The 24,067-nt window shown below is 36.9% G+C and overlaps 1 protein-coding gene across 1 annotated transcript in view; it reads right to left on the reverse strand.

The window, feature by feature from the left end:
• Positions 1–24,067, reverse strand: part of ZMAT4 (zinc finger matrin-type 4) — a 303,247-nt gene that overhangs the window by 28,601 nt on the left and 250,579 nt on the right. The window contains exon 6 of the mRNA XM_016195630.2: positions 6,422–6,518. Within this exon, the coding sequence (XP_016051116.1) occupies positions 6,422–6,518 (97 nt within the window). The remainder of the gene's footprint in view (positions 1–6,421; positions 6,519–24,067) is intronic.

Below are 24,067 nucleotides of genomic sequence, written 5' to 3' on the forward strand. Positions count from 1 at the left end.
TCACTATTTCTTTAATTTGAGAAGCTGGACTCTGTTTCATTAGAGGCCTTCCTCAGAAAAGTGAGGGCTCTTGACAACAGTGGACTAGAATGTTCTATTAAAAACAGGGCTAAAAAGAGGACCCCTTTGAGCCACGGGCCTTGCCACCTCCTCATCCCTGTGCTGCAGCAGGCACCTGTTTACAGGATTTAGGAGCACCCTGGGCTAGAAAGGTGTGACACTTCACCATCTCTGCTTTTTAGAAGAGCTGTGTTTTTTTTAACAGCCAGAATCATAAAATAGGACAAGCAGAGCAGCTACCTTGGGTTCTAGATTTTGCTCTTTATTCCAAATCTTTCCAAGCAGCTTACAAATGATTATCAACTGAGGAGAAATAACCTGACACTCTCTGGGAAAGGACAGCTCTGCTTTCAATACTGTCTTAGGCCCTGCTCATCTCAGAACTTTAATGAACTTTTTATACTTCTCAGAAAACTTTCTCATGAAAAAAATATAGCACAATATCAATATCCCAACCCTTTTGGTTATTGAAGTTTTTGGTTAATGCCAGTAAATCACACTGAAAATTCTACAAAGAACATCTATATTTTTAGCCTTTGAAGAAGTATGCTCATTGATTCGTTGCTGGTTTGTTTGCTTGTTTCCAAAGAGAAAACCTGCTTGGGGTTTTAAGTAACTTTTATTTATCCTAAGTACAGAAGGTTCTTAATGGTTGGCATATCTTGCAAAACTATCTTAATTATTATTGTACACCACTCAGATAACTATTATCCTAAAGCAGGATCTGAATTCCAAAATATCTGAAGCAAATACATTCCAGATCTGAAAATTAGTCTAAACACCCATTCAACCACTTCACAAATAAGTGAATATAATGGGAAACTGAATAATATAAGGGCTCTGTCTGGAGGATTCATCTAGTTGGGAAAAAAAAACTACAGAAAAAGCAACAGATATCACCATTTAAAGCAAATTTAGAAATTGCTAAGTTATGGTCAGTCTGGTTTATTCTTAGACACTTGTGTCTCATTTTCAACCAAGTGAAGCATTCAAGTAAGTAACGAGACGACTTTTATATCCTTTATTCTAGGTAATATACTGTCCTAAGGATTGAAGTGTTCCCTAATCTCAAATTTAAGTGCATTACATGGGACTTGTTCATTAGTCTATGGTATGTACTTATCTGCCTTTAAATTTCATTGTAATCATTTGTACTAATTGACAGATTAGCTCCCCTGAAAACACTGAAAAATCACTAATAGGAAGTTGCTTTAGATGTCAGTGTGATCATTTGCATTTCTAAACCTTTAATCTCATTAGCTACTTAATATTTCTCTTTAACAATGGAGTAAAATTTGATTGCCATTTTCCTGTTTATGACATTTGTCAAAAAGAAAAAATCTTCATTGCTACTAGTAAAGAGCACATATTAGATATGGCATCACTTTCAAAGCATTTTAATGTGTTGCTGTCCTCCACTCGAACAGAAGTTCCACCTTACACATCAGTGGTGGCATCATTACCATCCTCACCATCTTCTTCAACAGCATCATCACCAACCTTGTCATTGTTGGGATAGGCATGACAAGAAGTTTCCCGGGAAAGTATGACTAAAAGGACACTTGTGTAATAAGTCAAGTAGGCTTTATACTGTATTAATTTCCTAGGGCTGCCTTAGAAAAAGAACCATAAACTGTGTAGTTCATCACAACAGAAATGCCCAGCCTGTGTGGTTCAGTTGGTTAAGGGTCATTCCATGCTCCAAGAGAATTTCCGGCAGGGGCACATGCCCAGGTTGTGGGCTCGATCCACCAGTGGGGGGCGTGCAGGAGGCAGCAAATCGATGTCTGTCTGTCTGTCTCTCTCTCTCCATCTTCCTTCTTCTCTCTTTAAAATCAATAAAAACATTAAACAAAAAACACAGAAACTTATCCTTTCACAGTTCTAGAGAACAGAAGTCTGAAATCAAGGTGTCAGCAGGGCACACCCTCCAAAACCTCTAGAGGAGAATCATTCCTTGCATCTTCCAGACCCTGCTGGTTCCTGGTGTTCTTGGCTTGTGGAAACAGAACCCCAATCTCTGCCTACGTCTTCACATGGCCTTCTTCTCTATGTGTGCAAGTCTCCCATTCCTTTCTCTCATAAAGACACTGGGCATTGGATTTAGGGCCCAAAATAAATCCAGAATAATTCCATCTTGAGATTCTTAGCTGTTTATATCTGCAAAGACCCTACTTATAAATAAGGTCACATTCTGAGGTTCTAGGTGGATATAATTTTGGGGACACACTGCTAGCTCTAATAAAATGGTAAAAGCTAATTGGGGAGCTGGGTGAAAAAGAATTTTAAGGCTGAATTCAGGATTAGTAGGAAACAGTACCAGGGTCATGAAGAAGGCATGAAAAGTGATATGCATTTGTCTTGTTCTTGTCATCCCTACTTAATTACCTGTAAGGGACCTGAGACTTAAAGGTTTGTCAGTGCCCAAGATCACTCGGTTTTGCTAGAATAAAATCTACTGACTTAAAATTCAATGCTCTTTCCACTACACAATTTAATAATCTTGACTCAACACTTTTTCTGGAAATTACTAGTAAAAATATAAATGTAAGACCTTGACATTTGCTGACATCTTAATACTTATGTTGTTTTAATTGGTCAGATTAGAATAGTTAAGAACCATTTGGCTGGCTGAGTTCCATTATCAGCTCTGATAGGGTAATTGGTATAACACTAACCTTTCATTTGAGAACAAAATAAAAGCTGGATAAAGTTTAAAGGAAACATTTTGGAAGCTTTGAAGAACTAGTATAGCTGCTGTTGGTATATGTTAAGTAAAGTATTGCTAGTAACAAAGAAGGATATTTCATGATGACAAAAAGTGATTTAAGAGTGCCATTTTAATAGGAATACAAAAAGCACCCTATATTTATAAGCATCTAATAATATACCTTAATATATATATTTTTAAAAATAGAATTGAGAGTTCTATTGGACTTAGGCAAGTCCTTATTTTTAGTTAGAATTTTTTAACTGCCTCTGTTTCTCATGGATATCATACACAGATAAAACAAGATTGAGAAACTTAATGTAACTGATATATAGAGTATTTACCTAATTACTTAAAAATACACTTAAAAAAAAGTGAATGTAGGATATTACCAAAACTGAGCATATGCCAGGGGTACAGAGCAAGACTACACAAATTTCAAGGGGTTGATTCATTTAGAGTATGTCCTATGATCACAGTAGAACAAGTTAATCACAGAAAAAATATAAATAGAAAAGTCCCCCAAATATTCTAAGTTAACCCTGAGTGAAAGAAGAAATCACAGTAAAAATTAGAAAATATGTTTAAATAAATAATAATGAAAATACCACATATTAAAAATTCTGGGATACAAAAATATGACTTGCAGAACATAGTAAAAACAATCTGTAGAGGCACAGTGAGAATCTTAAATGCATATACTGGAAAAACAGAAACACTGAAAAATTAGTAACTTTTACTTTGATGTTAACAAGCTGGGGGGGAAATGCAAATTAAATCCAAAGGGAGTGGAGAGAAGGAGATAATTTTTAAATGGTAGAAAATAACTGCACATAGAGAAAAACACCAAACACCAAAATTCATTCATCAAAAAAACTAATAAATATTGATAAATTTCTAATAAAAGTGATCAATAAACAAGAAAAGGAAGAGATACAAATAATATCAGGAATGAAAAACATCCTACAGACATTAAAAATAAAATTAGGGGATATTATGGACAACTATATACCAATACACTTTAAAATGTAGATGAAATAGGCAAACTCATTGAAAACCAACTTATTAAAAATGATCCAAGAAGAAATAGAAAATACGAACAGTGCTTCATTAAACAAATTAAAATTCCAGTGAAGATAGTCGCACAGTATAAACTCCAAGCCAGATGGCTACATGAATGAGTTCTTCCTAATATTTAAGAAATAACAGCAATTTACCACAAACTCAATCAGGGATTAGAAATAGAAAGAAGACCTCTCAGCTTGTTTAATGAGGCCAGTATATTTTGATACTAAACTGGACAAGGATATTACAAAAATATTACAGAATGATGTAGCTTATGAACAGGACATGCACATACACACACACAATCCCAATCAGGTGTAAGAGTAGATGAAGCAAGCATGTGGGACGAGGCTATTACAATTCTTTTCTTCACATTCCCTCATTTCACTCTTCAGAAGGAGAGCAATCTTTGCTTTGGAGGTGGAAAATAACCATGTTTATTGGAAAGAAGGCAGCACAGTAGGAGATGTACCCTTCTGAAGTCACGTATAATTATTAAATCCCACCAGGGAAGCAATGTCCCCTTTTTCGAAATTCATCATAGCACTCTCTCCTGGCAGTCTGCCATTCCCAGCCTGTGTGGCAACCGAGTGAAATGGAAGAAGCATACGCAGGAGTTAGATACGGTGAGATTCAGTCCCGACTCTGCCATTGTTGGCAAGGTGATGTTGGGTAAGTTGCTTTGTCTCTCTGAGCCTTAGTGTTCTCATATAAAATAATGAGGCAGAAGTGTTTATTTTAAGGTAGTTACATGGATTAAATGAGATAATAGATGTGAAAATGGCTAGCAGAGATTCTGGTACATAAAGTTTTATATGTACACAAAGAGACAGAGATTTCCCCTAAGCTGGAGATACTGTCTGCATTAGTTATTTACATGATTCATACCACTCAAAGTTACTACTGTCTACCTTTTTGTATTGTAAGTATGTAACATACTATATATAACATATGAATATTATCTATATTAAGAACAATAAATATATGTCTCTAAAAGATTATCATTTATTGTTTCAGCTACCTGTAATGTGTCTGTGTGCACATCAGATGCATGTTAATTAGAATGCATATGGCGCCTTTTACAATATACGAGAGAGATGATGAATAGACTATTTGGAGAAGGTGGGGGCAGCAGTGTCCAATAATCGATACGAGCACTCTATAGGTACTTTATAACATCAGAGAAAATCTTTTTACATAATGACCTTGATGAAGTACTCTGGGGTGGATCAGAGTAATCCAAGTCATGAAAGTGGCTTCGACTCATGAGACAGCACAACACAGATGAAAAGACTGAGAATCAGTAACCAACTCTGGGCTTCCATTTCCTCACCGACGCCAGAACTCCTGTGGCCTATGTCTTCAAAACATCCTTGCAAAGAAATTTTGTTGCCCGGAATGCCCCTTTTTCATATCCTTGCATGGGAAATTGTTACTCGTAATTTGAAATCACACATTCATCCAATCAAACATGGTTATGAAACCCTTAATATGCATGAAGCGCTGCCTAGGGATTCTGGTGGTGAACAGCATCAGATCATGAACTCATCCTTACGTGCTCAGCCTCTGCACCAATGTCCCTATAAACTTGCCCTGGTTGCTCCCTAGTACTCAAAGCTCTGGGCATCCATATGGTATTAGAGGACATTCTGTATGTTTACATGCCCGTCCCTACCCTGCCCCCCCTAGCCTGGCAGGCATCTTCACAAGAGGCAGGCCAGGGTCAATCCATCTCTTATTTCCCAGTGCACACCTCCAAGTCTAACACGCAGTGGAGCTCAATAAATGTTTGTTGAATAAGTCATTTATTATTTAAGAAGACTTGGTACACTCAAATCTGTTAAATGATTCTGCTAATAAATGTGAGAGAAATAAAAACAATTCTACTCAGGAAAATTACATATTTTTTAGATATTCCTTGTTTTTTTCCCCTATTTTGTTAGATTTTATTAGCAGTCCTAGCAGCTACTTTAAAAAGGTCTACAAAGCTAATGCCATTCATATTTAAAGAGATGCAAAGTATAAATATGGGTGAAATTATGCCTGATTAGCCTTTTCAGGTTTAAAATCATGAGAATTTCTTTTAAAAATAATGAAATAAGCTTCCATTTAATTGGAAATACTTATGCACGTGAATGATTTAATATACCATAAGATTTGTTAGGTTTCTGTGCTAATTAACAATATTCATCTAGAAATGGAAAGTGGTAGAAGACATTCGTAGAATTTGACATTACATCACCGAAGTCTGGCACATCCTTCAAACAGAGATAACACTGTCTATTTAAAAACACTTAGAATAAATATAAAAGCTTCCTGAAGTTTATAAAATGTGCTGAACTGTCCTTGAAAATGAAAATAGGTAGCCTATCATTACTTGTGCCACAAAAGAAGAAGAGCCATTCTTCAAGTAGTGTTAAGCGGACTTTGGAGGCTTCAGCAGCAAAATATCAAGGGAACTTTGGAGATAAAGAGATGTAGTTTCCATCTATTTATTTTGAAATAATTAAAATGTTTAGCCTTTAACTGTCATCTAAAAAAATCACATGCAAAAGGTCTAAAGAGTGAAAGTATGAAAGTACCTACTTGGTCTGATGTTTAGATCCTTTCAGGTGGGCGTGATACTGTTCTATTGAGTTTAGAGAGACACTGCAGATGGTACATCTGTAATTGCGCCTCAGACCTGTGAACAACAGACAGACTCGATTAGCTACATCTTGCCTTCAACCACCTGAACAAATCCTAGAATCTCCAAAAGTTCAGGCATAGAGTGTCTTAGAGTTTATCTGGTCCACCCCACCAACACTTCAATCCCTCCTTCCAGAGCCCAGTCAGGAGGTCCCTTAGCAGAAGTATAACTGAATACTCTAGAAACTACCCGCTACATTTATGGATGACTGACATTATTAGAATATACTCTTTTGATGTAAAATGTTTCTGGAAATTCTGTAGCCCAAGCAAAGAAGCAGTCTACTTTTTCTCAAGGCAGATGGACATGGTAAGTTATCATATCTGCATGAAACTTGAGACTTTACCTGTCTCAGTTCCTCCTCCACCACTACTCCAATGACAGTCAGAAAACGACTTACACATCATTCATTTGGGTTCTTCTTCCAGGACCATCTTATAAAATGTAAATACTCAGAAGGATCATATATTAATCTAATTCACATGCAAGCTTGCTTCCCACCAGAGAGTTTAAAAGAAAGTTATATATTTATTTATTCATTTAATTACCCAGTTCATTAGTATCAACTTTGGATCAGGCGCTGAGGATTCCAAGATGAGTAAGATGCTCTTTGCTTTCAAGGAGTTTAGTAAAAAACCTCCCTCCTTTGTAACATTGACTCATCTAGAGTCAAACATGTTAGAAAGCAGCTTTAACCAAACAACTTGAAATGTTTGCCACAGTTCAGAGACCTACAATTGAACATATGCCTTTGCTAGTGTGTCCCATCAGAGCACAGAGAAGAGGAAACTCAGAATCAGGACCTGAAACTTCAGATTTAAATATCCTGGCTCCAATTATTTCTGGTTGTGTGACCTAGGGTAAGTCACATAATTTCTTCCTGGCCTCAGTTTCCTTCAACTACAAGATGAAGACAAGACCATCGACATCACAAGGTTGTTGTAAGAATTAAGTGAATAAGATATATTAAAATTCTTAGCAAATAAGAGTTGTTTTTATTAATTTTGCTCCAAAATTCAATGTTTTACCATTGTAAAAGCCAGGCTATTAAACAGCTGTAGCAATTTTTTCCTGATGAATGCATATGTTTTCTTTCTAAGAGACAAAATTCTTATTTTCTTAAAAAGGAAAATAATGCACATTGTTGGAAGAATTTTATAACCTTCTATGTGTGTGCCTTTATACAAATTATTTGGCTTCTCTGTACTTCTGTTTTCTTATACAATTATGGGGACTACTGAGTAAAAAGAACCTATGAGAGACTGGCTGACACATAACAAGTGATCAACATAAATTAACTATTATTATGATTTTCAAGGAGATGTTAAAATTGAACTCTTTCTGTCCCAATGTCTAGATGAAGCCCTACCTTGAAGCCCTAAGGCATAGATGCTAACTACACCTACATTACTAAAGTGAATATGAGACCCGCAATTCAGGGCATCCAAAGGAAGTAATCTAGAACCAGTTTCCAGCCCCATGCTGATCATTCACCACCAGTCTAAAAAAGAGACAGAAGAAAGAAATAGGTAGAGAATTTCTTAAATGGAGCTATACAGTACAGTCAGTTTTATTTACCCTCTTCCATGTGAGCTGGAGGATGGGGGGAGTTTTTCTCCCTCACCTAAAACTTATGGGGAAAGGATTCTGTTAACTACCTACAGAGCTTGAGGAATGCCTGCTTGCACTTGGGAAGCAGTGTTTTGGACACTTTCAACCACCTGCAAGATCCAAAGCTCTAGAGATTGTGGCTGGTTAGCTACTCTGACGGCAAAGTAAGAAAGGTAGTAGGATTGCACACAGCTGTATTCACAGAGCTTCTCAAAGCAAAAGATATGTGAAAGTTCCCACAGACCATGTGTGTACCATGTATGAGAGGAGCTGGTTTGGTGATGTCTTCAATACTGGAGTTGAGGGCAATGAGACCTCAGCAGAAAGATGTTAGAATTATTCAGCTGGATATCCAAGGGCTTAGCATGATCCCATAGGAGGTATTTAGCTCAGATAAAGCAATGCTGAGTTCCTGAAAAAGCCATGAAATCCTTCCACGAGAAGTCAGTTTGCAACCCTTGGCAGGCCAGGCAGCATCTGTGCTACCTTTGCATATATCTATCAAGTAAACCTTTACTCACTTTGCCTTTTTCACCTGAGACACTGAATTCCTCAGCCCTGGAGGAACCTGAGGCAACCTGCTGAGGTAAAGAAAGAAAAGCAAAAGCCCCTGGCAGACAAAAAGAGAGCCTGCCATACCATACTACTCCCACAGTAAACAGACAGCCCAAGCAGAACTGAGCTGAGGGAGGGGAAAAACAAGGGGATTATATATTCTCAAATTTTTGCATGCTTGCAGTGGCCACATCCATTCTGGTCAATGATCTTTGTTACCAGGTTTGACTGACAGACAAGTACCTTCCCTATGTCACTCAGCTTTATTGGGCATGCATCTATCTTCCCTTTGTTCATTCCCCTTCCCCAGTGTTTTGCAGGGAATAGGCTGGTGGTTCCCTAGGGAGTGCAAAGTTGCAGTTTCCTGGTAAAGCTGTCCAAATGACATGCCTATAATGTCTGGCCTTCCCCTTTTGCTCCTTTCCTATTATTAATAACTAGCTCATTACAATGGTATCAAAACCACAGATCTCTGAAACCTTCTTGGGAAGCAATATAAGGGATTCAAAACTTTTCAGGCCCAGACTAATGGTTCAGAGATGAAACAGACAACTGTTGACTCTATTCCCTCAAGCAATAACTCCTAAACTTCTGAGTGTGGATACAGCCTCCAGTGATGATGCTAAAATGTAGATTCTCAGGCACAGCTTCTGGAGATTCTGATCCTATAAGCTTTGGATGGGGCCTGGGACTATACAAGAAGTTTCAGACTAGTAACCCCAACCCTCAACATACACACACACTTTAAAAAGTACTGCCCCATAGATGCATCTGCTTGCCTTTTGGTAACTTGAATTTGTCAGAACAATAGGTCTTAAAAATGTTATTCCATAGAAGAGAGCTGTGCTTACAGCGCGTTGGCATTTCACAGGTGCGCATGATTGAGAAAGATTACCGAAGTCCCCAAACCCAGAGGCTGTAAGTTATCAAAACCAGCATACATAGGAGCTGTTTGACTCCTTATCTCCTCTTTTATGCATGGAATCAGAATATGAAAACCAGCTTCAGGCCCTCCTCCCTCCACAGTTCTCCATCAATCTTGTCATAATAAATGGTAACCACTTTTTTTATGGGTCCTCTTCAGACTACAGACTAATCAAAGGTCTCATAACAAATGGAGGTTCATCTTGGAAACAGGCATAAATATTTATGTTTAAAAATAGGCACTTTTAAGGTCACCAACAAATCTAAAGAAATATTCTGATCTGTTGCTTGCTTTCCATTAAAGTTCTCATGCTCTGCAGCCGAACAGAGGCGTGGGCAGAAAATATTTGGCACTTATTGCAATGCAAACTACAGGGAGTATAAACTAGAAAGGCAGTGCATATAAACAAGAACAAAGGCAGTGAAGGGGCAGAGGAGTCCTCCCCCACACATAACACAGTGTCCTTAGTGGAAACTTAGGGCTTTATTAATGCTCAGTTGAAATCCAAATACTTTGGAATTATACAGCTGTTTCTTCCTCAGAGAACTAGAGAGTCTTATTAAACAAAAATGCTAACTTTCCTATTTAATTCATTTTCAGTGCAATACCTTATTAAGAGTATCCTAAAACCTCTGCAGACCTAAAGGTGATTTCTGCAGGATTGCCAATATGTGCTAGGAAACACAGTCCCTGCTTGCAAGGAACTGACAGTCCAGTTGGAGACAGAACAGATGAATATAAATAGCAACAGTGTTTGGTATATCATAAGAAGTACCACAGTCAGGATGAGTAGAGTGTTATGGGAACTAAGGGAGGTTGTTTCTAACTCAGAGAGTCTGAAAAAGCTTCTTGAAGGTACATCGCTTTTGTATTTATATTCCGCAGCACAGTGTGTAGAACAGATGGTCCTGGAGAGTTGAACAGTATGTGACTACTCCATGTGTCTTTTCAAGTCTAGCAAAGCTAGACTTTAGACATCCTTGCAACTTTAGTTGCATCCGTTCTACATTACAGAAACATCATCGTGACAGTATTATGATGCCAGTTATTTTGCTGAATGCCAAGAATGTAGGGGAGAATAAAGCAGACAGAATAAAATTATTTACAGTGTTGCACAGGATGTAAATAAGGATAATGAGAGAGAACAAGAGAAGAAGGGTGATTTTGATAGCATGGTCAACAGAGTTCTCTAAGAAGTGTGATATGAAACCAAGGGTATGAGAACTAAGCTGTGAGGTAAAGAGTAGTCCAGGGAAAGTAAACAGTAAGTATAGAGAGCTGGGAGAGGAAATGGGCTTGGACTGTTCAAGGAACAAGTGGTGAAAGAAACAAACTAAACTAAACAGAAATGTCAACTCAGAATTCTATATCCAGCAAAAATATCCTTGACAATTGAAAGTGGAATAAGACCATTTTCAATAAAGACTAAGAGAACAGTTTTCCAGCAGACCTACATCATATAAATGCTTATAAAGTCCTTTAGGTGGGAGGCAAAAAAACCACCAGACTTAAACTCAGGTCTGTAGAAAATGATGAATAATACCAAAAATGATTAATATGTGGATATCTATGTTGTTATTCCTCTAAATTTATTTGAAGACAGTGAACAATTTAAACTGTAACATTATGTTGTGTATATATGACAACAATAGCGCAAGGATGAATAGGGGTAGAAATTACTGTTGAAAGAGCATTATGATTTACATGAAATGGTAAATATTAACTCTAAATATACAGTGGTCATTTAAGGAAGCATAATGCCCTAGAAACAAATACAAAGACATAAAGCTGAAGAGCCTATAGAGAAAGTAAAACAAGATAATAAAAAGTATTTGATTAACCCAGAAGGAGGCAGGAAAAGAGCTCTAGACCCAGAAGGTATCATTGGAGAATTCTGTTAGACATTAAAGGACTGCATAACATCTGTTTATACAAATTATTTCAGCAAACAGAGGAGAAAGAAACACTTTCACACTTGATTTTGAGCGAGCATAACACTTAACACAAAGAATTCATAGGCTCTAAAAGTAAATAAACCTGCAAACTAGTATTTGTCATAAGTATGACAGAAAAATTCTTTAAAAATTAGCAAATTAGATTACAATATAGATACAGACATGCATGTATATGTACACATATATAGATAAATCATAAAATAACCATGTTTGTTTATTCCAAGAAACAATATTGGCTTAACATTTAAAAATTAAATAATATAATTCACTGTATTAACAGACAAAATGAGAAAATAATATAATCTTAATAGATGCAGAAAAAAGCATTCGATAAATTTCAATATCCATTCATGATCAAACTTCTCAGCATACTGGAAAAGAACTTTCTTAATGTAATAAAGAGTACTCATCAAAAACTTACAGCTAATATTATATTAAGTGGTAAAATACTGAAGAGTTTCCTAAAATAAGAAAAAAAACCTAAGAATGTCACTCTTATTGTTTCTACTCAGTATCGCATTGGAGATTCTAGGCAGTGCAATAAGGAAAAAAAAAAAGAAAAAAAAAGATTGCAGATTGGAAATAAAGAAGTAAAATTGTTTGTATTTGTAGAAGATATGATTGCTTATATATATAGAAGAACCTAAGGGATCTATACAATTACTAAAATAAATGAATTTAGTAAAGTCACACTATACAAGGCCAACAGAAAAAAATCAATTATATTTTTAAAATAACTAAAACAACTGGAAAAAAACTGAATCTAGCATAATAGTATTAAAAATATTTTAAAACACCTAAGACTAAATTTAATAAAAGATGTACAAGCCCTGGCTGGCATGGCTCAGCAGTTAGATCATTAGCCCATGCACCAAAGGGTCTCATGTTCAATTCCTGGTCAAGGGCACTATACCTGGGTTGCAGGTTTGTCCCCAGCCAAGGTCGGGGCACATGCGGGAGGCAATAAATCGATCTGTCTCTCTCACATCAGTGTTTTTCTCTCTTTCTCTCCCTCTCTCTCTCCCTCTCTCCCCTCCCCCCTCCCCCCTTTCTCCTCTCTCCCCCAGCTCCCTTCCACTCTCTGAAAATCAGTGTAAAAAAATATCCTCAGTGAGGGTTAAAAAAAAAATGCACAAGACTGAAAACTACAAAACATTGTTGAGAGAAATTAAGAAAAACCTAAATAGATTCAGAGATACATATACCATATTTGTGAACTAAAAAATAAAGATTGCTAAGATTGCAGTTTCCTTATAGATTCAGTGTAAACTCAATCAAAATTCCAGCAGGCTCTTTGTAGAAACAAACGTGAACTGTTAAATTAATATGGAAATCAAAGTAACTAGAATGACCAAAACGATTTTGAAAAAGAAAAAGTTTGAGGACTCACACTTGACGATTTTAAGGTTTGCTATAAAATTTGATGTAAATATAAAAGTGTTGCCTTAGCATAAGGATGGACAAATTGCATCAGTGGAACAGTATTGAAAGTCCAGAATTAGACCTGCACACAAAGGGTCAATTGAGATATAATTGACAAGATAGCTCTGTATATGTTTAAGTGTACTCCATAATGACTTGACATACATATACTATGAAATGATTACTACAAGAAGTTTAATTAATGTCCATTATCTCATATAAATACAAAAAGAAAAAAGAAAAAAATGTTTTCCTTCTTATGAGAACTTACAGGTTCTATTCTCTTAGCAACTTTCAAATATACCATAGAGCAGTGCTAACTATACTTACTATGTTGTACATTACATAGCGGTACTTATTTATCTCATGACTGAAACTTTTACCTTTTGTCCACCTTCACTGCTTTGTAACAAAGGGGTTAAGGCAATTCAAAGGGGAAAAAATCTTTTTCAACAAATGGTGCTGGAACAACTGGATAAACGTGTGAAACAAAAAGATGTACATCAACTTCTACCTCATAACACATGTTAAAATTCAGATTTATTACAGATTTAAATGTAAAAGCTAAAACTATAAAGCCTCTAGAAAAATATAGGTGAATATTTTATGAACTTAGGGTAGACAGATTTCTTAGGAAACAAAACATATTGAACATAAAAAATGATAAATTGGGTTTCATAAAAATCAAAAGCGTCTATTTTAAAAAATAAAATAAACAACACCATTAAGAAGACAAAAAGTTAAAAAGGTGAAGAGATGAAGCCAAAAAAAAAAAAAAAGAGAGAGAGAGAGAAAAAACAAGTTAAGTCACATCCTAGGAAAAAATATTTACAATACATATATCTGATACAGGACTTATGTCCAGAATATACTATTAACTCCTATAAATCAATTTTTTAAAAAGACAAACAACCCAATTTTTCCAAAGGACAAAATACTTCATCGGATATGTCATAAAAGAAGATATAAAAAATGATCAATAAGCACATGAAAAGGTGCTCAACGTTATTTGTCACCCACCGGGGAAATAAAAATTAAAAGAACAATTAAATAGTCTCACCCTCTACAACTACTACCTTCAAATATAGCAAAAATACTAAATATAAATGACCATGTGGAAAATCTAGAATTCTCATACATTCCTGAGAAGACTGTAAAATGGTAAAACTACTAGAGAGAACTGTCAATTTCTCATAAAGTAGAACACATTTTATCCTATGACTCAGAAATTCTGCTCCTAGACATTTACTTGAAAAACAAAAACTCAAAACAATCTAAAAGTTCATTAACACAAGAACTGACAAGCAAATTATGGTGTATTTGTACAATGGAATAATATATGGAGATTTAAAATCTACTGATTTATGCAATTGCATAAAGTATATGTAAAAAAGTCAGACATAAAAGAGCACATGCTGTGTGACTTCATTCATAGAAAGTTCAAGAAGAGCAAAGCTATTCTGTAATGACATAAATTCAGAACCGCTGCACTCTGGGGATGGAGACTGACTAGAAGGGAGCACAAGAGGATTTCTCAGAGCAATATAACTGTTCTACATCTTGATTGGAACGGTAGTTACAGGGTATATTCGTTTATCAAGATTCCTTGGATGATATACCCAAGATCTGAATATTTCACATTATTTTATACAAAGTTAGATGAATATGATTCTACACAGAAGCCTCAGCTTCTGAGTTTCTGTTTTAATCCTCATTTACTCCCAACACATTCTATTTTTGTAAATTACTAAAAAGTAAACTTTATATTCGTATTTATGCTTTGGTAATCTTGCAACACAAAGAAATGTTTACATATGGCCTGTATTATAATGCTTACTAAAGCTGAAATCATTTTGAAAGATGATTAATAATATAAAAGTAAAAACAATAGATATTTGGTTTTGAATTATTTCTTTCTCTTCCACTTCTTAAACACTCATTAATCAACATGTCCTGTGAATAAACTGGTTATATTCCAGTATAAAAAAGTAAGCTAATACTTATATATGCCATGTGTAAGCACCGTTGTGCTTACTTTATCCGTTTACTAATTTATTCTACACAATACCCTATGAGTGGACACTATCGTTATCCTGATTTACCAGATGAGGAAACTGAGGTACAGAGACTTACCTAAGGAGACACAGCTGGGTTTTAAACCTATACATTCTGCTCAGGAGTATATGCTCTAACCACTATGCTACTGCCTCCTATGACAAGCGACTAGGAACAGTCACAGAAATAAGAAAACTCTTGAGAGCTCATCTAAATTCCAGGCCTCACTCTAGATGATTGTGACTCAATAAATCCAGAGTGGAACCTAGAAATCTGCATTTTGTAAAGCCCCCCAAAGTATAGCTTTTGGAGAAACCATTGGTCTAGTCCAAAACCCCACGGGGACACAGTTTTCCCCCCCAATCAGAACTATTTGCATCTGCTTGCATTTGGAGGCTGTTCTCCTATCAACATGATTGAACTCTACCCACTGGCCTCAGTTTTGCTTTTTGCACAAGTTCATTCCCACATCTTCAAATACATCAGATACTTGAAGAAAGTTATCCCCTCCCCTAAGGCTGTTTACCAGGCTGAAAGTCCACTGGCATTTTGACAGTGTTGTTCAGTATAATATAGGTTCAAGTGCCTGCATCATCTCTACTGTTACATTCTGGATGGCATTTCCTATTTGTGGATGACAGTCTTAAACTACAACCCTCAAACTGAAGGCCAAGTCAGCAGTGCGGTTTCATGAGCACGAAGTAGAGCAGAACTGTCACAACTGCTATGCACCACTAATTCTATCAATACCTTTAAATCTTTAAGTATAAGTGTGTGTGTGTGTCTGTGTGTGTGTGTGTGTGTGTGTGTACCTGGCAACTCTGACCCATGCAATCTATACTCATATTGAACCTGCTATCAATCAACACTGCATCTTTTCTACACATGTTTCTGCTAAGCCAAATCTTCATTTATTCATTTTGATTGGTTGGTAGTGGCTGCCAAAGTACTATGAAAACACTATGAGCCTTCACTCTAGAAGATAAAGGTTGCCATCATCTGTTAGCCGAGTCTGTCACTAGTGAGGTGTAGAGTGCCAATGGCATGCTTTTCACGTCTCCATCATTCTAGCTCCAGCATGTCAACGTAAATCATAGAAAAGTGATGGCAAGGAAAATTCTGGTAAGCCAGGAAGTCATCAACATATAGGTGGTAGTTAAAGTCATAGGCATGACTAGATCATCTACAGAGATGGTTGTAGGTAAGAGAAGAGAGTACTCCTTGATATCAGAGTATTGCTAACCTGCTATCTCACCTTGATGCCTCCAGCAGGAGCCAGGCCTATGGGCATCTCCAGCTCCCACTGAATCTCCACCATCAACGTGGCAGATGTGGGTGTAGGAACCTGGTGCCAGGCCCAGACTATCTTGCAGGTCATCCACATCACTGAGACTCACACACAGCCTTCAGTTTGTCCTTGTGGGTTTCATCTGGTGCAAAATCCCAGTCACTGGCAGCGTCCTCAGGTAGAGAGGCAGGCATCAGTCTCAAGCCAGGCATTATCTGGCGGAGTGGAAGTCTGGCAGGGTTCTGAGCATGACCCATGGTACAGCTAAGTTTGAGTATTGGGTGGGTCGGAGCTCTGAGTTCTTATAACCCACAAGGGGTGGAGATCCCACTCAAACTGGTGTCCAGATGGAGTCCTTATCCAAGTGTCCAGATCTGTGGTTTGGGGCATTCCGGGCCCCTCCCAAGGGTGTTCCCATTAAACCTCATTCCCTCAGTCTTGACATAGCACTTGACATAACTGTCATGGCTGACAGTGACTCCGTACTGAATTGTCAAAGGTGTTTAAGAAGTTTGCTATGCTCTTGCTCTATATAATATTAATTACTGTGGTTGTACACCTTTGATCAGACCCTAACTGATAGAGGTGGTATCAAGGAAGCAAGAGAAGATTTTCTAGAAGTTGAAGAAATCATTATTATCACATTTAATCCTCAAAAATACCTTACGAATATTATCATCCTATTTTACAGATGAGAAAACTATGGTTCAAAGACATTAAAGTCATAGAACTAGTAAGTGGAAAAGCCAGATCTGAATCTACTTATTTCTGCTTTCAAAGCCAGTGACTTTAATAACTACACCAGAGCTTTTAAAAGAAAAAAGAGTATAAAAAGGAAAGTAAAAGAATCATGTTTCCAAAAGAACCTTAATTTGAAACTAATATGTAAAACAGATGAAGCATAGCTGCTCTAGTTTAAATGGGAGTTAAAGGTCTCAAATACCAGTCAGTTTCACATCAAACTCCAAGCATAGCACTTAGGGCACTGCAAGTAAGCGACCCTGGGCTCTGTAGGCAGAGTTTGGAAACCACTGCTCTTCGTCATGTCGCCTATCATAAGGACAACCTGAAGCTGACTGGTATGTTCAGTCTCAGGCTTGCACTGTGGAATATCTCTTCTCTGTGAGTTTAATCTAAGGAAACTTCACTAAAGTCAAGATTTGCTGCAGTCCCAGTTAAAGAGCCTGCATTACTCCCTACTACAGCCATTACAGTGTACAGGATGTTTAAATGCTTAACCTTCTGAATTCATCCCACTGCTTGCAGGCATAGACCACAGGGTACCAAACAGTCAATTAAACAATGAACATGCATTTTCTAAGACAATCCTTTCTCTATTTAAATAGTATAAATGCAAAGCCTTGAAAATGGAATCAGGAAGCAAATGGCTTTGCATCTTCAAAAGCTCTTTCCAAACAAAACCTAAAGCTATGAAATAAATTTATTCTCAGTAATTAAAATACAATTTTAGCCATGTTGGATGTCTGACCCAAGAAAAGACTGGAAAATTGTTATCCTACTGTGATGATTCAGAAGGGACAGAGTAGCTCATGCTAAATATTTAAAAAGCTGCTTTATTGGAAGAAGGTTTAGATGTGTTTTATATGGCAGAGAGTAGATGATGTATTTTCATTCTTTGAGCAGATCAGCCCCTATACAACCCTGAGTTTAGCCTTGGAGGTTATCACGATTAATATGATTTCTATTAGCAAACTGCAAACAACCCAAAGAATTGCACTGGTTTTTGTTTTTGCTGTTGTGATTTGAACTGAATGTTAAGAAAATAAATAAACATACTCTGAAGCTATTTATTACTTGAATTGTACTCAAGTGGTTTTCATCCATATATTAAGCAACAGCATGTGGGCAAAATAGCTTCTTCCTGGTCTGGATGCTGATGTGATACAAATGAAAATTCATGGAACATGAAATACACTTTTTCCTTTGGGTCCCATGGCAGTGCCATAGATCTCAGTGGATTTAGGTAACTAACAATATCCCAGAGTGTTTTTTGTTTTGTTTTAATGTAAAGTGTTTTCATAAAATTTGTGCTTTTCTACAACACAATTTTTGATTACAGATTGTTTTCTGCACAGAGTAGAATGTACTCCGACCATGATTATGTGGATCATGGCATGAAGTTAAACAGTGAGTTAAATTAAAGCGCCAATAGTTGTTTGTTACTCCGTAGGGTTGGTAGAAAGCAGAGTGCAGGACAGAACAGAGGAATTTCCCTCCCCTCCCTGTCTGTCCTGCAGTGGTGTCTCTTTCAGGCCATCTCTCATTTTTTTCTCAGAGACTAGGGATCACAGGCTGCTGCGACTTCCCTAAAGAATTGTTAGTAATCATGAAGGTCCACAGCTGTTAAAAAATTGTGGCATTGGCTTCTTATCTGCGTAAGCTGAGTATAGTGACTGTCAACTCTTTTAGTCATCTGCTAGAAGCCCAAATACATTTTTACCCACCCTTGCTTTGGCACTGCACCAGCTGCCTGGTCAATGAAGAGGCCTCAGGAAGGAGAAGGAGCATTGGTGGGAATTTTACTCATCCAAGAAAGATTCAAAGGTGAAATATGAACGGCAATAAAGTCATAATCATCAGTATCTCCTTTGAATCACTTTATAGATGAGATTGTACCCTTTCCCTCTTCTTTTCTGTCATTCACACACAAGTAGGACATTAGATACATGACTATAATCTTTGGTGTCCTTCTGGTTCTTTTGTTAATCCCTCTTGTTGGTTTGTAGACATCTATGTCATATGCCTGGGTCTTTATCTTGCTTTCACCAGACAGCCCAACAAACTCTGTTAAGTTGTGGCTGTCTGCTGCTTCCCTGCAGCATTGGCCTTTTAATAAGGATGTTTGACGTTAAAAAGCTTTCAACACTAGAAGAAAACAACTTTAATGGTGGAATTTTAGGTTTGACCAGATGGGTCGGAGAGAGCTTTATGAAGACAGTGGCCTTCCAATCACAAGCACCTCATAGCTTCCTGCTCTGCCTTCCCCTGGCCAGCCTGACACAGACATCCTGACACATGAGGCCTCACTGTGATCTGCATAAGTGCTTTCTCTGGGACAAGGGGAAGGACACCTCCCTATTTACCATTATCATTGCCATCTTACCTATTTATAGAAGTATGCCTGATCTTATGTGATTTACAACTTGAGAGAGAAAAGCAGAATTCACAAGTTACAGATAACAGAAACTATTGATTTTAGAAAAAAAATTGTACAAAATCTAGAAAATGCTTATGACTCAATAATTCTCAAATATATCGGGGCCTGAGAATATGGGAAACAAGGACATGAAAGAATGAAGTACTGATCATTTTTAGGAGGCGGCACTCCATATCTTTTCCTCTTTCAATCTACCCTTATTAACCCTTAGGTGTCTCCATTTCCTAATTTATAAAATGGAGATAATAATTGTACCTAACTCAAAGAGTTTATATGAAAATTAAAGGAGTTAATATAAGCCAGCGATTTTCAATTGGTGTGCAGCAAGAACTTTTAAAATGTGCAATACCTGACTATGTAGTCAGGGGCACTGACCTCTTTTCCCTTAGATTGTCAAATAAAAAAATGACAACAGCCAACACAACAATAGCCATCCGGTGTGAAGGAATCAAAATTACCCCTATTCTTTTGTCAGGTGGGCAAAAAATCTAATATATTTTTTGATGTGCCACAGAATTTTAGTAATTAGTTTATGCGTACCATGAGATGAAAAAAGGTTGCAAATCACTGATTAGGTGAAGAACTTAGAAAAGAACAAAAACAGCTCAATAAATGCAAACTACAACTGTTATTTTTAATTGCAGTTATTCTTTGCTTTGGACAAAAATAAAGATCTAACTCATGACTGGGAGATTTTATAATAATGTAATAGTCTAGAAAAAGTTCTCCGTTTTAGCATCCTAAGGCAAATTCAAATATTCCTGGCAAGCTGCCTTCTCCACAGATGCTATCTGTACACATTTTTTTGACAGGTCAAATGCTTCCTTATATACCAATCATCCTATATATTTACTTAGCATAGAACTGAATTGAAATTTATCTCTATTCATTTTTAAAAATTTTTTTAAAACATGAAAGATATGACATTTCATGAACTGCTTGTTAGAAAGCTGTTGATATAGTAAATTTCAATATATTTTCCCAACTTTGTTTTTAAATTGGGTGACTGAGGCTATTGAATAGGTAATTAGCTAAATTCATAAATTAGATAAAAAGGAAAATGCAGAAGGGAATTTTGGAAGTCGTGTAATTGTATCTTTTTTATTTTTAAGAAGCATATTCAAGGATCCATCTGAAGACTTGTGTGTTTTTTTCCTTCCTTAACAGCCTCTATTAACAATACCATTTGTTCTTTGGGGTCCTTATAATTACTGAGCTCCTCTGTTGCTACCTCCCTAGACTAGACCTCATAATTTTCCATCTGAATGACTGCCATTGATCTCTACACCTGTCTCCCTGCTTCCCGCTCTTGTTCCCCTGCTTTAGACAATTCTCAGCAAAGCAGTGGGTGATTCTGTTAACATTGCAGTCCAATGGCTTCCCATCACACTCTGATTGAAAGCCAAAGTCATCACAGTGGCCTTGAATTGTCACACTGGCTGGGCCTCTCCCATTGCCTCTTTGCCTCACCACCCTCCACTCTCCCCCTTGAAAACTCCTGCCTAAGGGCCTTGCCCTGCTGTTTCCTCTGTCTGCTCATGCTCAGATCTGTGCATGGCTTTCTCTCAGCTCTTTCACATCTTCATTCAAATGTCACCTTCTCTGTGAGGCCTTCCTTGACTGCTCTACTCACCCCAATCTCTATCTGTTTTTCTCTCATGTTTCCTCATAGCACTTAGCATCTAACAGTATAGATTTTAATTTTTTAAAGTTTTCGAAAATGCTGCATTAATATCTAACATTCAAAAAGGCATCTATTTTTGTATTTCTCTTAATTAAGCTCAGAGGAGTGACTGGCACATAGAGGTATTCAGTAAATATTAAATGGATAAGTAAATGAACAAATGAAATGAATAATTATTAAAAGGTAATACAGGTAAGCTGAACTCTAAAGAAATGTTTAATCTTTAGAGAAATATCCAAATGGCTTTTCTTTTTGGTTACCTGAATGGAAAAGCTCATTGAACTATTATTTGAATTTCATGGTTATTTAAAACTAACATTTGTAGATGGGGGAGGGAAGGTTTCAGGAGTGAATATAGTGCCTCTTGTCCCCTCACCAAGATTCTAATGTGCCTCTCCAAAAGGAAATATTTGAAGAGACAAAGAGTCTCTTCAAACTCAAAGAGTGTATTTTTAAAACTCTTTGAGTTTTATGATACAGGATTAAACCCTAGATTGGAAAAAAAGAACACACACAATTCAGTTTTTTTTAATATGCCAATTTTTGAAATTTTACATGCTTATTTTGAGTATGAAAGTAATGCACAATGTGTCTTTTTAAAATGCATAGTGAATTTATTTTGAAATTCTATGTGAACATATATAGGAAAATAAATAAAAGATTAGGCCTACAATCCAGTGAGACAAAATCCCAAAGCTACAAAATACACTTTTGCTGTTCCAACTGATGGTTTCTAGGTATAACTCTCACCAGGCATGCGAATTGTTATAGGACTTTTCCTGATCAGCCAATGCAAATGACTGATCTTTAATCTACAGTTTCAATTTGGTGGGAAAATTTGACTGGAAAATAGTGAATTCAATAATCTAAGTAGACACAGTCAAATCAATCAAAGTTTTAAATTTGGGATTTTCTGAATTCTTACAAATGTCTGACATTGACCTCTATTCTAAAACATTTCTTTTTTAAAAAAATATATCTTTATTGATTTCAGAGAGAAGAAGGGACAGGGAGAGAGAGAGATAAAAACATCATGATGAGAGAATCATTGATTGGCTGCCTCCTGCACTCCCCCTACTGGCAATCGAGCCTGCAACCTGGGCATGTGCCCTGACCGGGAATCAAACCTTGATCTCCTGGATCCTAGGTTGATGCTCAACTGCTGACCCACTCTGGCTGGGCTGAAATATTTCTAAAATAAATTCTTATGGTCCCAGATTCAGTCATTGCAATTTCATCTTTCCCCTCTTTTATTCCCATTGCACTTTAATTTTCTAACACATTGTATGCAGGAAACGTATTTATACGTTTTACGTTGACTGGTAGTAGAGTGCGCGATAAAAACTAACTGCAAACAATGTGCTAACATTCTGGCCTCCTGTACTTCTTGGTTATAGCCCTGGGGAACAGGGAATGTCTGATTCATTTATGTATTTCCAACATAGAGCCTGGCACATAGTAGGTATTTAATTTAGGTTAATCAGCAGGACTGCCCAATACACACATATACCTACAAATACGTAACCACACATGCATATATATATATAAGCATGTACACATACATATACATATACACCTACATGTATAGATTTAAATGTTTTCTACACTAACTTTCAGAAAGGTGAAGAGCTACATTTCCAAGGTAAAATTGAAAAATGTTATCAAATAAGGGCTTTCACAGTATAAGGGGTCTTCTCTATTAAAAGAGCTAATATTGTCTTCCCTTTGGTAATAATACACGATGACATATAGTTTCAAAGAAATGTCAGCTTGCTCTGATCTGAGGGTTGGTATATGCAAAGAGCTATGGAAGTATGTGGCTGTGTGCTGCCCTAAGTGTGGCTTCCTTCCCGAGGGCTGTGCCTAGAGGTAGGTGGGAGAGTGGGCTGAAGACATCTGGAAGTTGTATGAGGAAGGTAATTGTTTGAGCATGTGTTGTATATGGAGAAGATGTGGAGGGAGATGGGGTCCCAATCACTCAGTCCAACTGAATCTTTAGTTCCCAGCATCAATCCCTTCTTCTGTCTGTCCTTCCTCACAATGCATAGTGCCCGAGCCATCTTCTGGCTTCCTTAGACAGTGATTGTCTCTATTAGTCATGCAGAGTTCTTCTCTTGGTCCTGAACTATTCAAACTAGAAAATGTAATTTTTTCTATGTTTGCATCTCCCCATTTAAACTAAAAGCTACTTTGAAGCAACAATGGTATCTTAAGACAGTCATCGTTTTACCTACCCCAGCACCTGCAAAGTCAGGCAGTTCCAAGGGAAGGCAGCATCGCTAACCTTTATAGTTGCTAGAAGAGTAATTAACACACTGCAATTTTAACCAATTCCAATTGCTAAACTCTACACAGTTTGTTTAAAGAATGAAAACAAATAAAAGTACCTTCTAATACTGCCAACCCTTGAAAACAAACAAAACTACAAAAAATCCACCAATAAATCCCCACTGATTATTGAATCCAAAGCTTGGAAAGCTTCAGTAAGTCCAATAAACCAAGAAATTATCCACAGAAGTACACAAGAATAAATTTAAAGAATACCAAAAATATTTTTCACACGCACAAAGAATGCCTGGGTATATGCTCATATTTTATCTTAGATCAAACAGGCCAACCTTTGTAAGCACATCATACCCTAGGTAGACACTGTTACAAAGCAAAAATGGGCTGCGTGAGGCAGCTATACAGGGACAAAATTCATCCCATGAAGGGATATCCAAAGCAAATCACACAAAAGTATCCTAATCAAGTGGATGATCCACCAAATCATATACATTTTTTTTCATTGCATCTGTCTGGAAAGCTTGATTGCCAGTTGAAGCACTTAAGGCAAAATGAATTGCCAGCCTCATTTGGATGAAAGCAGG

The sequence above is a fragment of the Miniopterus natalensis genome, chromosome 2, assembly GCF_054644295.1.
Source record: "Miniopterus natalensis isolate mMinNat1 chromosome 2, mMinNat1.hap1, whole genome shotgun sequence".
Taxonomy (NCBI): Eukaryota; Metazoa; Chordata; class Mammalia; order Chiroptera; family Miniopteridae; genus Miniopterus; species Miniopterus natalensis.